The sequence below is a fragment of the Leucoraja erinacea genome, chromosome 20, assembly GCF_028641065.1.
Source record: "Leucoraja erinacea ecotype New England chromosome 20, Leri_hhj_1, whole genome shotgun sequence".
NCBI classification, from domain to species: domain Eukaryota; kingdom Metazoa; phylum Chordata; class Chondrichthyes; order Rajiformes; family Rajidae; genus Leucoraja; species Leucoraja erinaceus.
In genome coordinates this window covers 5,658,017-5,671,618 of record NC_073396.1, presented here as the reverse complement: position 1 = coordinate 5,671,618, position 13,602 = coordinate 5,658,017, and the positions used below count along the sequence as shown (strand labels likewise).

Below are 13,602 nucleotides of genomic sequence, written 5' to 3'. Positions count from 1 at the left end.
AGGTGGAGATAAATTTTATTTGTCATCAAGTTTTATAGAAATCCGCCTTCTCCAATTACAAACAAGAGTATTTTGATTCACGGCTTCAACTGAGCAACGACTATGTGAATGCAGCAGACTAGCTGAGAAATATTTCCCTTTGGATTGTATCTTTGATTGGTTACGTATCAGTGGAGACATTTAGTGGTGTTTCCTCCAGCGATCATGCTCTGCAATACACATTAATAACATTTTAAGTGTCAAAATCTACCGTGACATATCTGTCTTTAATTTTCCACTGTGTAACAGTGGGGCGTAAGTTATTTTTGCTTTGAATCTCTGGTAACCAGGTGGAGCAAAACCATCAATGTGTCCACAACAGCGCTGATTATGTTTGGAATTTTCAAGTGAAACTGCTTTACCCTGCCGGGATGCATTTTAGTAGGATTAGATTATTATCTCAGAGGGTGATTTAAAAGACTAAAGATTGCAATCCAGCCTCTTGAAATTGGTATTAGAGGATATTTTGTCAACAACACATTGGGTGTAACTAATTAATCCTGTTATATAGTGAAATTATAACTCTCCATCCCACACATTCTCCTTCTGTATACACAATATGATAGAACTTTATTTATCCCAGGAGGGAAATTGGTCTGCCAACAGTCATAAAGCAGATTGAGGCTGAGACTGCTTTAGTAGACTAAAATAACAAGAAAATACAGTCAAAATTAATTCTTCAACGAAATTAAAATAAAAAACAAATATTTTAGACTTTTGAGATACAACATGGAAACAGGTCCCATTTACCCAAGATAGACACAAAAAGATGGAGTAACTTAGCGGGACAGGCAGTGTCTCTGGATAGGCGGATTGGGTGACGTTTCGGTTCGAGACTCGTCTTCAGACTCGGAACGTCACCCATCCTTCTCTCCAGAGATGCTGCCTGTCCCGCTGAGCTACTCCAGCTTTTTGTGTCTATCCCTCGGATTAAACCAGCATCTGCAGTTCCTTCCCACCCATCTACACTAGTCCCACCTGTCTGTGTTTGGCCCATATCCCTCTAAATTTTTCCTATCCATTTACCTATCCAATAGGCTGTGGGAACTTAAAATAATGTTGACAATTGATTGTGTGAGCCAGTCCATATTAATAATACCATTGCATCATAATTCCACAACACCAGAGAGTGAGAATGGAAGAGAGCTGCCCGATTGCCATTGCTCCTTAAATGGCAACAGCTAATTGTGTGCATCCATCTTTTATGAACTCTGTGGATTACAGGTGAAATTGACTCAAATTCAAGTAAATGATAATCAATCCAATAAGGCACTTAAGGTTGACTTACTAAGGTGGCTGTAATTCCAAATGTAGCTGATTACAACGTAGCCCATCAGGAACATTGCCACTCCACCAATCCCCCCCTTCTTCACATCGATGTACTTCTTGTAGTACGTATCATGGCCTGAGAGATGGAATTAAAAAGAACTGAGTGAAAATAATAATAATAATAATATATTTTATTGTCATTGCACATATGTGCAACGAGATTTGGTATGCAGCTTCCATCTGATAGTCATAACTTAAACATCTAATAACATTTAGATACCCCGAGAAACATGATTTATTTTAAAAAAAAGAACAGTAAAAAATTCACTAGAGAAACCATAATCAAAAGGGGACTCATGTTATCAGTTTGGTTTATTGGGTACAGTGAAAAGCTTTTGTTGCATGCTAACCAGTCAGCGGAAATTCAATACAATACCCATCACACAAAGGGTGGTGGGTGTACGGAACAAGCTGCCAGAGGAGGTAGTAGAGGCTGGGGCTATCCCATCGTTTCAGATACAGTTAGAAGGTACATGGATAGGACGGGTTTGGAGGGATTATGGCCATGCGCAGGCAAGTGGGACTGGTGTAGCTGGGACATGTTGGTTGGTGTGGGCAAGTTGGGCCGAAGGGCCTGTTTCCACCCTGTATCACTCTATGACTATGATTACAATCAAGCCATTTACAATGTATAGATACATGATAAGGGAATTAAGTTTAGTGCAAGGTGAAGGCAGTAAAGTCCGATCAAAGATACAAGGGCCACCAATGAGGTAGCTATTAGTTCAGGACTGCTCCCTGGTTGTGTTATACCTGACGAATGAATTTCCAGAGTGACATTGAATGCTAATGTGTAAAATTACTTTCAACCTGTATCACACTTACCTCTGCACATCGCGCAGAAAACAGCTTTTGGAGACACCAATCTTCTTAATGTCCAGTTAGGAACCTCGAACAATTTCAAATCCAATAACCTTCGCTGGACAAGTGGCACTACAAGGTATTAACAAGTTATGTTTAGTTTCATTGAATCCTTGAATACATGCAGTGCTGGGGACCCGGGTTCAATCCTGACCTCTGGTGCTGGCTGTGTGGAGTTTGCACATTCTCCCTGTGAATGTGTGGGCTTCCTCCGATTGCTCTGGTTTCCTCCCACATCCCAAAGACGCACTGGTTTTTAGGTTAGCAATAATGTAGCACGTAGCAATAATGGGGGCCTTTCAGTGCATCTCTCTGTCCATCAAGCAACAATATACACTATGTGCAGGAAGGAACTGAAGATGCTGGTTTACACCGGAGATACAGTGCCCTCCATATTGTTTGGGACAAAGACCCATCATTTATTTATTTGCCTCTGTATTCCACAATTTGAGATTTGTAATAGAAAATATCACGTGTAGGCTGTGAGCCGAGCATCAAAAATGTGTCTAGAAATCAACTTTCGTGAGCCATGTCTCGGAGCTACATGAAATTTTGCACAGATTTAGATAAAATATAATTGAGAAGGAAGTCATAACTCGTCAGTGCCAAAAGTTGCACATATTGAAAAAATGAGCGCTATGTAGTGTCCAATGCCCATATTACACCATGGGGAGCCTATTCCCGTGTTGCAGTCTATTTACACTATATATTCAAGCAATCATTGCATGCAAAGGATATGCAAAAAATATTAAACATGACTACTTTCATTTACATGACATTGCTGTGTCCCAAACATTACGGTGCCCTGAAATGGGGGGACCAAATATACACACTGCTGTAATTTCTACATGGTGAAACCAAAATGTATAAAAATGGCCTTTATTAAAATCTGACAATGCACACTTTAACCACATGTGATTTTTTTTCTATTACAAATCTCAAATTGTGGAGTACATAGGCAAATAAATAAATGATGGGTCTTTGTCCCAAACATTATGGAAAGCACTGTAGGTTCACAATAAGAGGGGAAAGATTTAATAGGAACTTGAGGGGAATCTTTTTCACACGTGTGGTGAGTAAATGAAACAAGCTACCAGAGGAGGCAGGTACAATGACATTTAAAAGACACTTAGACAGGTGCAAGAAAGGGTTAGAGGGGTATAGGCCAAATGCGGGCAGGTGACACTAGTGCAGATGGGGCATCTTGGTCAGCAGAGACAGCATCTGTGGACAATAGGTATAGATGATGTTTCAGCCCAAAACGCCACCTATTCCTTTTCACCAGAGATGCTGTCTGTCCCGAGTTACTCCAGCTTTTAGTGTCTATCTTCGGTTTAAAAAAAGCATCTGCAGTTCCTTCCTACTCATTTCAAAGGGACATTGAATGTGTATGTGTGAGTGAGTGAGTGATTGTCTGTGTGAATGAGTATGGAATGAGTGAGTGGGTGAGTGTCTGTCTAATTGAGTGTATGTGTGAGTGAGAGTGTGTGTGTGTGTGTATGAGTGTCTGTGTGTGTGTATGAGTGTATGTGTGAGTGAGAGTGAGAGTGTGTGTGTGTATGTATTGTATGAGTGTCTGCGTGAGTGTGTGTGTGTATGAGTGTCTGTGTGTATAGATATAGATATGCCATTTATTGTCACTATACATGTACAGTGAAACTGAAAGCTGCTCGTACTCAGTGCATACATACAATTTTACACAAAAAACAAGAAACAGAAAACAAAACAGAAGGGAGATGGGGGGGGGAATAGGTGCACAAATTCTACGGCGCTACATACATATATACAGATGGAAGTCCGTGTTGGGCGGTGTAGTCAGTGAATGTGTGGATTTGAATTCATGGTAGATATGGTAGGTATGTATGAGTGTCTGTGAGTGTGTGTATGTCTGTGTATGTTGTCAGCGTGCATGTTGTGTGTTTTTAGTGCACGGGTGCCCATGTTTGCGCGTGTATCTATGTACACGTGTGTGCGATGTATGTGCAGCAGGCTGGTGTGCCATTGCCGGGGGGGAGCCGCTGGTCGCCGTGTCAGTGACCCCGGGTTGAGGGAAGGCACCGCTGCCCCAGGGCGCTGGTCTCCATGGCAACCGCCGGTGGGCCGAACCCTGCGGCCCATTCCCCCACCCCCAGCACCGCTATCCCCCGGCCCCGGCCCTCCAGCATCGTCCACTGTCCGCGGTCCCCATCAGTAACCGCCAGGCGCCTCTTCCCCTCCACACACACCCTGACCTCCTCCTTTAGCCATTGTTGTCCCGCCAACGCGCAAAGCATCACGGGGAGGAGAAGGTCACACACTGCATCATGGGAGTAAGGTCACTGGTGGGGGTGTACCAATCAATTCAATTAAAAAACTTTATTGGCATGATAAAAAACATTGTTATATTGCCAAAGTATAAAACATGACATACATATTTGAAATGCATCAGTATAAATACAAGTATACAGTGCATGGATAGATATGTCCCTGTACATAAACTTGCAATAAGCCTATAGCCCTTTATTGATGCTACACGTTGTTGCAGCTGTAAGCAGTACAACACAATAGCAAGTTTAATAACACATCTGTGCCATCTGGACACGGAGTTAACACTGAAGACACTTTTAGATGCAACATGAAAGTCAAGGCAGAGTTACATTTGACCGCGTTAAATGCAATATTATGGAGTTTTAGAGGTCCAACATTGCGTCATGGGAGTAAGGTCACTGCATTAGTCAAACATGGCGTCAGGGGAGTGAGGTCAGGTCAGTTGTTGATGTCAAACGTTACGCCATGTGAGTAAGGTCAATTGGTGTCAAGCAGCAGCAGCATCATGGGAGTAAGGTCACAAGCAGCAGCAGCATCATGGGAGTAAGGTCACTTGGTGTCAAGCAGCAGCAGCATCATGGGAGTAAGGTCACTTGGTGTCAAGCAGCAGCAGCAGCAGCAGCAGCAGCAGCAGCATCATGGGAGTAAGGTCACTTGGTATCAAGCAGCATCATGGGAGTAAGGTCACTTGGTGTCAAGCAGCATCGTGGGAGTAAGGTCACTTGGTGTCAAGCAGCAGCAGCATCATGGGAGTAAGGTCACTTGGTGTCAAGCAGCAGCAGCAGCAGCAGCAGCAGCATCATGGGAGTAAGGTCACTTGGTATCAAGCAGCATCATGGGAGTAAGGTCACTTGGTGTCAAGCAGCAGCAGCAGCATCATGGGAGTAAGGTCACTTGGTGTCAAGCAGCATCGTGGGAGTAAGGTCAATTGAGGCCAGCAAGCAGCCCAAGGCAAAATCATGAAAATCTCTATCTTGGTAAACAAAAGAGACCTTTTGTGTTTACTATGGGCCCCTGTGACTTAATTATTTAATTTCAAGCTGTTCCACTAGTCTTACAATACAGAATGAGAAGCCTGTAGCAGCCATTGTAATCGTTGGAACGGTTAAAAGAGAACTTCAAGGCAACACAGAAACATAACTTGTGCAGGAAGGATATGGTTATATATGGTTATATGGAGAGGCTGGTTTACACCGAAGATGGACACAAAATGCTGGAGTAACTCAGCGGGTCAGGCAGCATCTCTGGAGAAAAGGAATGGGTGAAGTTTTGGGTCAAGACTCTTCATCAGTCAGAGACCCTTCTTCATATGAGAGTCAGGGCAGAGGGAGACTAGAGATATGGAAGGGAAGGTGTGAAAACTGCGGACTAAAGCAGACAATGACAAAGGAAATGTAGAATGGCTCATGTATTTAAGAAGGAACTGCAGATGCTGGAAAATCGAAGGTACACAAAAAAGCTGGAGAAGCATGAAAGGGAGAAGGGTTTCGGCCTGAAACGTTGCCTATTTCCTTCGCTCCATAGATGCTGCTGCACCCGCTGAGTTTCTCCAGCTTTTTTGTGTACCTTAGAATGGCTCATTGTTGGCTGAGGGGAAGGTGACAACGAGGCATACAAACAGTACAACTAATCAGGAGGACAGTAGAACTAGTCGGAGAACTGGGATGTTGAACAACAGAGAGAGAGAGAGGGAAAGCAAGGGTTACTTGAAGTTAGAGAAATCAATCATACCGCTGGGTCGTCAGCTGCGCAAGTGAAAGATGAGCTTCTGTTCCTCCAATTTGCATGTACAAATTGGTGAATTTCTGGTAAACCACTGCTTCCTCTCCAATACCTCCCAATCCTTCACGCAATGGGGCAATGGTTTCTCGCAATGGTTTCTCCACTGCTGAAGTTTTCATTTAAAGTAACTCTGATTTAGTATCTGAGATTCCTGGGATTAAATAGTTAAACCATGCTTCACAGAAATGATATCTTGGCTTGAATTAACAGCGATGCAAATATTCTTTGCTTGGATTATGAGCAGATTGCTTTATGAAGAGCCAAGACACTCAATTCAAATATAAACATGCCATGTGATTTGTTCAGATGTGCTTTTGATTAGCAATTTCGTTTGAACTAAGGAGTTATTTTAAATTCAAGGAAGTCCGGTTGCACTCTCTAAGGTATTATAAGTTTCTCTCTTTTCAAATTACTGTTTGATCCAGAGATTCTGACAGGGGCTAATGAATTAAAACCTCCAAAGAAAACAAGATAAGACATGCAGTCTCTGTAGTCTTTGAGGAAGGCATGAATAAAACAGCAACACAAGAAAATTCTTCTAGATTTAGCATTAATAAGGCATGCATTCCTATCCATCAATTGAAGTTTGCGACTCTATTCTGCAAACCCTTATTTATTGGGTCAATTGTCAATTTGAAATCTGATTTGTGGAGGAAAGACTGCAGAAAGAAATTCTGGAGGATTGTAGGAAGGATACGGAGGCTTTGGAGAGGAAGCAGAAGAGGTTTTTGCTGAATGCTGGCTAGATCAGAGTATGTGTAGGAAGGAACTGCAGATGCTGGTTTAAAAGGAAGTTAGACACCAAAATCTGGAGTAACTCAGTGGGACAGGCAGCATCGATGGAGAGAAGGAATGGGTGACATTTCGGTCGAGTCTGAAGAAAGGTCTCGACTCGAAACGTCCCACCCGCTGAGTCACTCCAGCTTTTTGTTGTCTACATCAGCGTATATTAGCGAGAGCAGGATTGTTCTCTTTGGAGCGCACAGGCCGAGGGCAGACCCCCTACCCTGAGATGGAAGTATAGAGTCCTACAGTGATACAGCGTGGAAACAGGACTCTCCTGGGGTGGAAATGTCAAATACTGAAGGGTGTAGCGTTAAGTTGAGAGGGACAACTATGATGATCAGCCATGATCACGTTGAATGGTGGTGCTGGCTCGAAGGGCCGAATGGCCTACTCGTGCACCTATTGTCTATTGTCTATTGGCAAGGTATAAAGGAGATATGCAAGGCATTTTTTTTTCTCACAGAGGGTGGTGGGTGGATGCTTGGAATCTGCTGCCAGGGAAAATGGTGGAGGCAAAAAAAGACACAAGTCTCACACGCCAAAGACGTGTCCCTAGTGTGTGTAGTGTACGGGGATTGCCGGTTGGCACGAACTCGCTGGGCCGAAGGGCCTGTTTCCGCAGTGTATCTCTAATCTAAACTAAATCAGTTGGATGCAGAACCTCTTCTGGTGCTGAACTTTTCAAAATCAGATCTTCTCTTCACCAGCAGAGGGAGCTGCACAGTCAGTCGATTTCCCCCATACTGGGCAAAAGACTCTGTGCATCTGACCCAATCTATTCCTCTTATGAGTTTGCAACACTCTGAAATAACAAACCACCCTGTTCACAAGGAAATGTGTAGGAAGGAATTTCAGATGCTTGTTTTAAACCTAAGATAGAGACAAAATGTTGGAGTAACTCAGCGGGACAGGCAGCATCTCTGGAGAGAAGGAAGGGGTGAGGTTTCAGTACCCGAAACCTCACCCCTCCCTTCTCTCCAGAGATGCTGCCTGTCCCGCTGAGTTACTCCAGCATTTTGTGTCTATCTTCTGTTCAAGAGGAATTTGGGATAACTAGGTCTTGCTCATAACACCCTCAAATTTTCAATTAATTATTTAAAAATGACCTAATGTCTTCTGATGATATATCGTTATCTATCTTTTATTTCTTATCTACAACTTGACTACTTGCTTCTACCCTCGCAGGTTTGATATCCGCAGCTAGTGCCAAACGCCTGAGGTTGAATTGGAATCCCTGTCTTCTCCCCACTTGCATCAAATTTGTCAGCGTAACCCTGGAATACAAGAACACTCAACGCCGTGTGAGTGTTCAAACCTTTAGTTTTGCTCTCCTTTGCCTGGATCTAGAAACTAGCTGGGAAACATTGCCTGAAATAGGTGGCGCAAACGGATCCAACATTGTCAAGTTGGAAAGGGTGCAGGGAAGATTCACCAGGATGTTGCCAGGTTTGGGAGCTGCAAGGCTTACGAGCAAAACCAACTTTAACAGGATAGTGAAGACAGCCAGCAGGACCACTGGTGCCCCACTCCCTTTCCTGTTGGAGATCTATCAGAAGCCCAGCATCCGCAGAGCCATCTCCATTATTAAGGACCCCTATCATCCATCACACCACATCTTCTCCATTCTGCCATCTGGGAAGAGATAGAGCAGCAACAGCTGCAAAACCAGCAGGGTGCTACACAGCTTCTTCCCACAGGCAATAAGACTGGCTAACGGACTGTGTCCCCTCCCAATATATCATACACCAACACATCTAACCTCGCCCATACTCTGACAGCTAGTCACCTGTCAAAGCAAAGCCACTGTTCAGTCTGAATGTCTGTTTTATTTCAATTTTTAGGCCTATTTTAGATATGGTTATTTTAATTTTTAAAGCTATATGTATTTATTCTGTTTTTATTAACCGCACTGATGGGAACTGAATGAGAAACAATTTTTTGTTTCATCTGTGTATGTAAGTACTCAGTTAAAATGCCATTAAAGTAAATACTGAATACTGACTCGAGGGCCTGAGCTATAGGGAGAGGTTACGAAGGCTGGGACTCTATTCCTTGGAGCGCAGGAGGATGAGGGGGTGTAATCTTATAGAGAGGTTGATAAGATTATGAGAGGAATAGAAACATAGAAACATAGAAATTAGGTGCAGGAGTAGGCCATTTGGCCCTTCGAGCCTGCACCGCCATTCAATATGATCATGGCTGATCATCCAACTCAGTATCCCGTACCTGCCTCTCTCCATACCCCCTGATCCACTTAGCCACAAGGGTCACATCTAACTCCCTCTTAAATATAGCCAATGAACTGGCCTCAACTACCCTATGTGGCAGAGAGTTCCAGAGATTCACCGCTCTCTGTGTGAAAAAAGTTCTTCTCATCGGTTTTAAAGGATTTCCCCCTTATCCTTAAGCTGTGACCCCTTGTCCTGGACTTCCCTAACATCGGGAACAATCTTCCTGCATCTAGCCTGTCCAACCCCTTAAGAATTTTGTAAGTTTCTATAAGATCCCCTCTCAATCTCCTAAATTCTAGAGAGTATAAACCAAGTCTATCCAGTCTTTCTTCATAAGGCAGTCCTGACATCCCAGGAATCAGTCTGGTGTATCGATCGGGTAGTCTCTTGCTCAGAGTAGGGGAATCGAGAACCAGAGGGCATAGGTTTAAGGCGAAGGGGAGAAGATTTAACAGGAATCTGAGGGGTAACTTTACCACACAGGGTGGTGGGTGTATGGAACGCGCTACCAGAGGTGGTAGTTGAGGCAGGTACAATCGCAACGTTTAAGAAGCAAGTAGACAGGTACATGTGTAGGACAGGTATGGAGGGATATGGGCCAAATGCAGGCAGGTGGGACTAGTGTAGATGGGACATGTTGGTCGGTGTGGGCAAGTTGGATTAAAGTGCCTGTTTCCATGCTGTAGGACTCCATGACTCTAATTGTAACTTTCAAAGTTAAACTGAACATCTATATATTTCAACGTGAAATATTTTCAAAACAATGTATTTTGCCTCAAAGAGCGGTGGAGACAGGTTCTCTGGACACTTTCAAGAGAGAGATGGATAGGGCTCGTAAAGATAGCGGAGTCAGAGGATATGGGTACTGATTGGGGATGATCAGCCATGATCACATTGAATGGCAGTGCTGGCTCGAAGTGCCGAATGGCCTCTACGCCTGCACCTATTGTCTATTGTCTACTTTACAAGGAGCTGCCCAAAACTCCCAGCAAGAAGTTGCCAGAGCATAGCAACTCTTTGCGTGGTCGTCCCAGAGAAGAATCTACTATCATCTGACAGATAGACATGGAGAGGATGTTTCCACTAGTGGGAGAGTCTAGGACCAGAGGGCACAGCCCCAGAATAAAATGATTAAAATGGAGATGAAGAGGAATTTCTTTAGCCAGAAGGCGGTGAATCTGTGGAGTTTATTGCCACAGACGGTGGTGGAGGCCAAGTCATTTGAGTATTTTTAAGGAGGAGACTGATAGGTTTTTGATTAGGAAGGGCGTCAAAGATTACTGGGAGAAGGCAGGAGAATGGGGTTGAGAGAGAAAGATAGATCAGCCATGATTGAATGGCGGAGCAGACTCAATAGACTCAATGACGTAATTCTGCTCCTGTGTCTTATGGCATTATGATCTTACGATACAGTGGCTCTAATCTTTGACATCGCGTTTCTACCTGTAAGTACAGCGCCATTTCTAACGCCTTTGCTCTATCTATTGTACTGGAGTTTGACTTGTTTGTATTTATACGTAGTGGTACCTGATCTGTTTGGATGGCATGCAGAACTAAAAGCCCTATCCCACGGTACGAGTTCATTCAAAGAGTTCTCTCGAGTTTGCCCTGATTCGAACTCGGAGATTTACGGTAATGGCCACTTGTCGGTACTCGGGGCTCTCGTGGACATTTTTCAACGTGTTGAAAAATCTTCACGAGTCTTCCCGTGCTTGCCTGCCGATAGCGAGTCTTCCCGAGTACCTGCCGTTAGCGCTAAGAGACATCCCCGAGCTCCGACGTACCCGCTACGTTCATTCTCCGTGCTTACCACGAGTTTGATTTTTTTTTAAGCTCGGGAGAGTTTAAAAGAATATGTGTGTTATGATTGTGTTTATAATTTGTTTGGTTGTTTTGTTGTTTGTCTTTTGCACAAAAGTCCGCGAGCATCGCCACTTTCATTTCACTGCACATCTCGTATGTGTATGTGACAAATAAACTTGACTTGACTTGACTTGACTTGAGAGCTCTTGGAATGAACTCGCACCGTGTGACAGGGCTTTAAACCTCTCACTGTACCTCAATACACATGACAATATGAACCTTAATCTAAATCTAAATCTAAAAGACCAGGGAGGTGGGAAGCAGAACAGAGATGGCTTTATGCAAGTCATGATTCTTCATCCACATATGCAGATTTTAGTATTTACAGTTAACCAGTTAGCAATTAATTTCAAGGACTTTTATTTAAATATATGTATTTCAGTCTTTCCCTTGTGATTTCATGAAAAGATAGTTCATTGATTTTCGTTTTCTTGAAGTATCTTCATGCATAGACGCCCTGGGATGCCAGTTTACATAATACATGCTGGGATACGACTGGTTATTCACATTCAAGAGAGATGCTGTACTTCCAGGCTCAATGCCAAGCCCCACTTATTGTCATTGGCTGCGTGCTAATGCACCTGAGAGATTGGTGTATTGATGTAGAAGGAGTTTGACTACACATACGCTGTGCTGAAACACCATACACGCTTTCAATTATCCCTCCACGTTACCCCTCGTGGCGTGAAAATAAACACCGCAAAAATACAAAGTCAAATCCTCTCGCTGAAAGACTTTTACCTTCTTAGCCAAACTCAACGTTATCTTGGATGTAGACAAAAATGCTGGAGAAACTCAGCGGGTGAGGCAGCATCTATCGAGCGAAGGAAATATGTGACGTTTCGGCCCTCCCTAATCAGTCTCCACCTTAAAAATCCTCAATGACTTAGCGTCCACCAATGTCTGCGCTCAATAGATGCTGCCTGACCCACTGCGTTACTCCGGAAATTTGTGTCTTTGTTTCCAGGAACTGCAGATGTTGGTTTCCCAAAAGAAAAAAAAAAGTGCTGGAGTATCAGCGGGTCAAGCAGCATCTTTGATTTAAATTTCCACCAGAGCTACTGCCTGATCCGCTGCATCACCTCTATACATGGAGAGTGAAGTGAAGGATTTGTACGCTTCATAGAGTGATACAGTGTGATCATCTTCTGAAGAAGGGTCTCGACCCGAAACGTCACCCATTCCTTCACCCCAGACATGCTGCCTGTCCTGCTGAGTTACTCCAGCTTTTTGGTCCTATCTTCATGCATTTATGGTGTTTGGGGCATGGGAAGTGCAGAGGATAACGTCACTCGTTGCCTCACCCGGAGCTGGATCACCTGAAGGTGGATTATGTGCTAAAGCCTCACACACGCTTTCAATCCCCTTTTTCGGGATCCGTACTGGGTAGGAAGGAACTGCAGATGCTGATTGGCACCGAAGATAAACACAAAATGCTGGAGTAACTCAGCGGGACAGGCAGCATCGCTGGAGAGAAGGAATGGGTGACGTTTCTCGGAATGGGTGGCGACCCGAGGGATGCTGCCTGTCCTGCTGAGTTACTCCAGCATTTTGTGTCTGTCTTCAGGCTTCTGCACAGTTCCATCCACCTCAGCTGATATCCAAAGGGGTAACTAACAGTTTTAGCTTTGTGTAGAGAAGCTGCATGGGAACAGGCCCTTCAGCCCACCGGGTCCATGCCGACCAATGATCACCCGTTGTACGTTATATCATCTTCTCATCCACTCCCTGCACATTAGGGACAATTTACCGAGGCCAATTAACCCTATAAACCCGTGTAAAAAGTCTGGAGAAGGGTCTCAACCCGAAACGTTACCTATTCCTTTTTTCCAGAGATGCTGCCTGACCCGCTGAGTTACTCCAGCTTTTTGAGTCTCTCTTTGATCACCCATTTACACTAGTTCTATGTTATCCCACTTTCTCCATCCACTCGCTAAACTAACCTCATCAGCCTATTCATGATTCATACCCCTTCATATTAACCCTGCCTAGAATTCTCTTTAACGCCACCATCGTGCCTACCTCCACCACCCCCCCTGTCAGCGCGTTCCAGGCATCCACCACCCTCTGTGAAAAAAAAAAAATTGCCCCCGCACATCTCCTTTGAACCTTTCCCCTCTCAGCTTAAAGCTGACTGGCGCAGTGGTGGAGTTGCTGCCTTCCAACACCAGAGACCCAGGTTCGATCCTAGATCCTAGATCCTAACTACGGGTGCTGTCTGTACGGAGTTTGTACGTTCTCCCTGTGACCAGCGTGGGTTTTCTCCGGGTGCTCCGGTTTCCTCCCACACTCCAAAGACGTACAGGTTTACAGGCTAATTGGCGTGGTGAAATTGTAAATTGTCCCTCGTGAGTGAGAAGGCGTTAGTGCGCGGGGATCGCTGGTCGGCGCGGAACCGGTGGGC

The 13,602-nt window shown here is 44.3% G+C and overlaps 1 protein-coding gene across 2 annotated transcripts; it reads right to left on the bottom strand.

Annotated features, from left to right (window-relative positions):
• Nucleotides 1-4,549, bottom strand: atp5mf (ATP synthase membrane subunit f). Of its 2 annotated transcripts, none has more exons than XM_055651076.1 (4): nt 4,455-4,549; nt 2,194-2,301; nt 1,328-1,444; nt 1-209 (listed from the first exon to the last, which is right to left on the bottom strand). In XM_055651076.1, the coding sequence occupies exons 1-4, from the start codon at nt 4,474-4,476 to the stop codon at nt 181-183; spliced, it is 276 nt and encodes a 91-aa protein (XP_055507051.1). In that variant the 5' UTR covers nt 4,477-4,549; the 3' UTR covers nt 1-180. The 2 variants fall into 2 exon arrangements, with proteins under 2 accessions (XP_055507051.1, XP_055507052.1); XM_055651077.1 differs by having other exon boundaries at nt 4,461-4,546.
• Nucleotides 4,550-13,602: the final 9,053 nt, after the last annotated feature.

What these genes read in the sequence shown, in the direction of transcription:
- atp5mf (XM_055651076.1), bottom strand. Translation starts at nt 4,476, where the DNA reads ATGGCTAAAGGAGGAGGTCAGG. An exon ending in TTTCTGCGCGATGTGCAGAG is followed by an intron (nt 1,445 to 2,193) that starts GTAAGTGTGATA and finishes TCCATCTCTCAG; the next exon opens with GCCATGATACGTACTACAAG. An exon ending in TTGGAATTACAGCCACCTTA is followed by an intron (nt 210 to 1,327) that starts GTAAGTCAACCT and finishes TGTGTATTGCAG; the next exon opens with AGCATGATCGCTGGAGGAAA.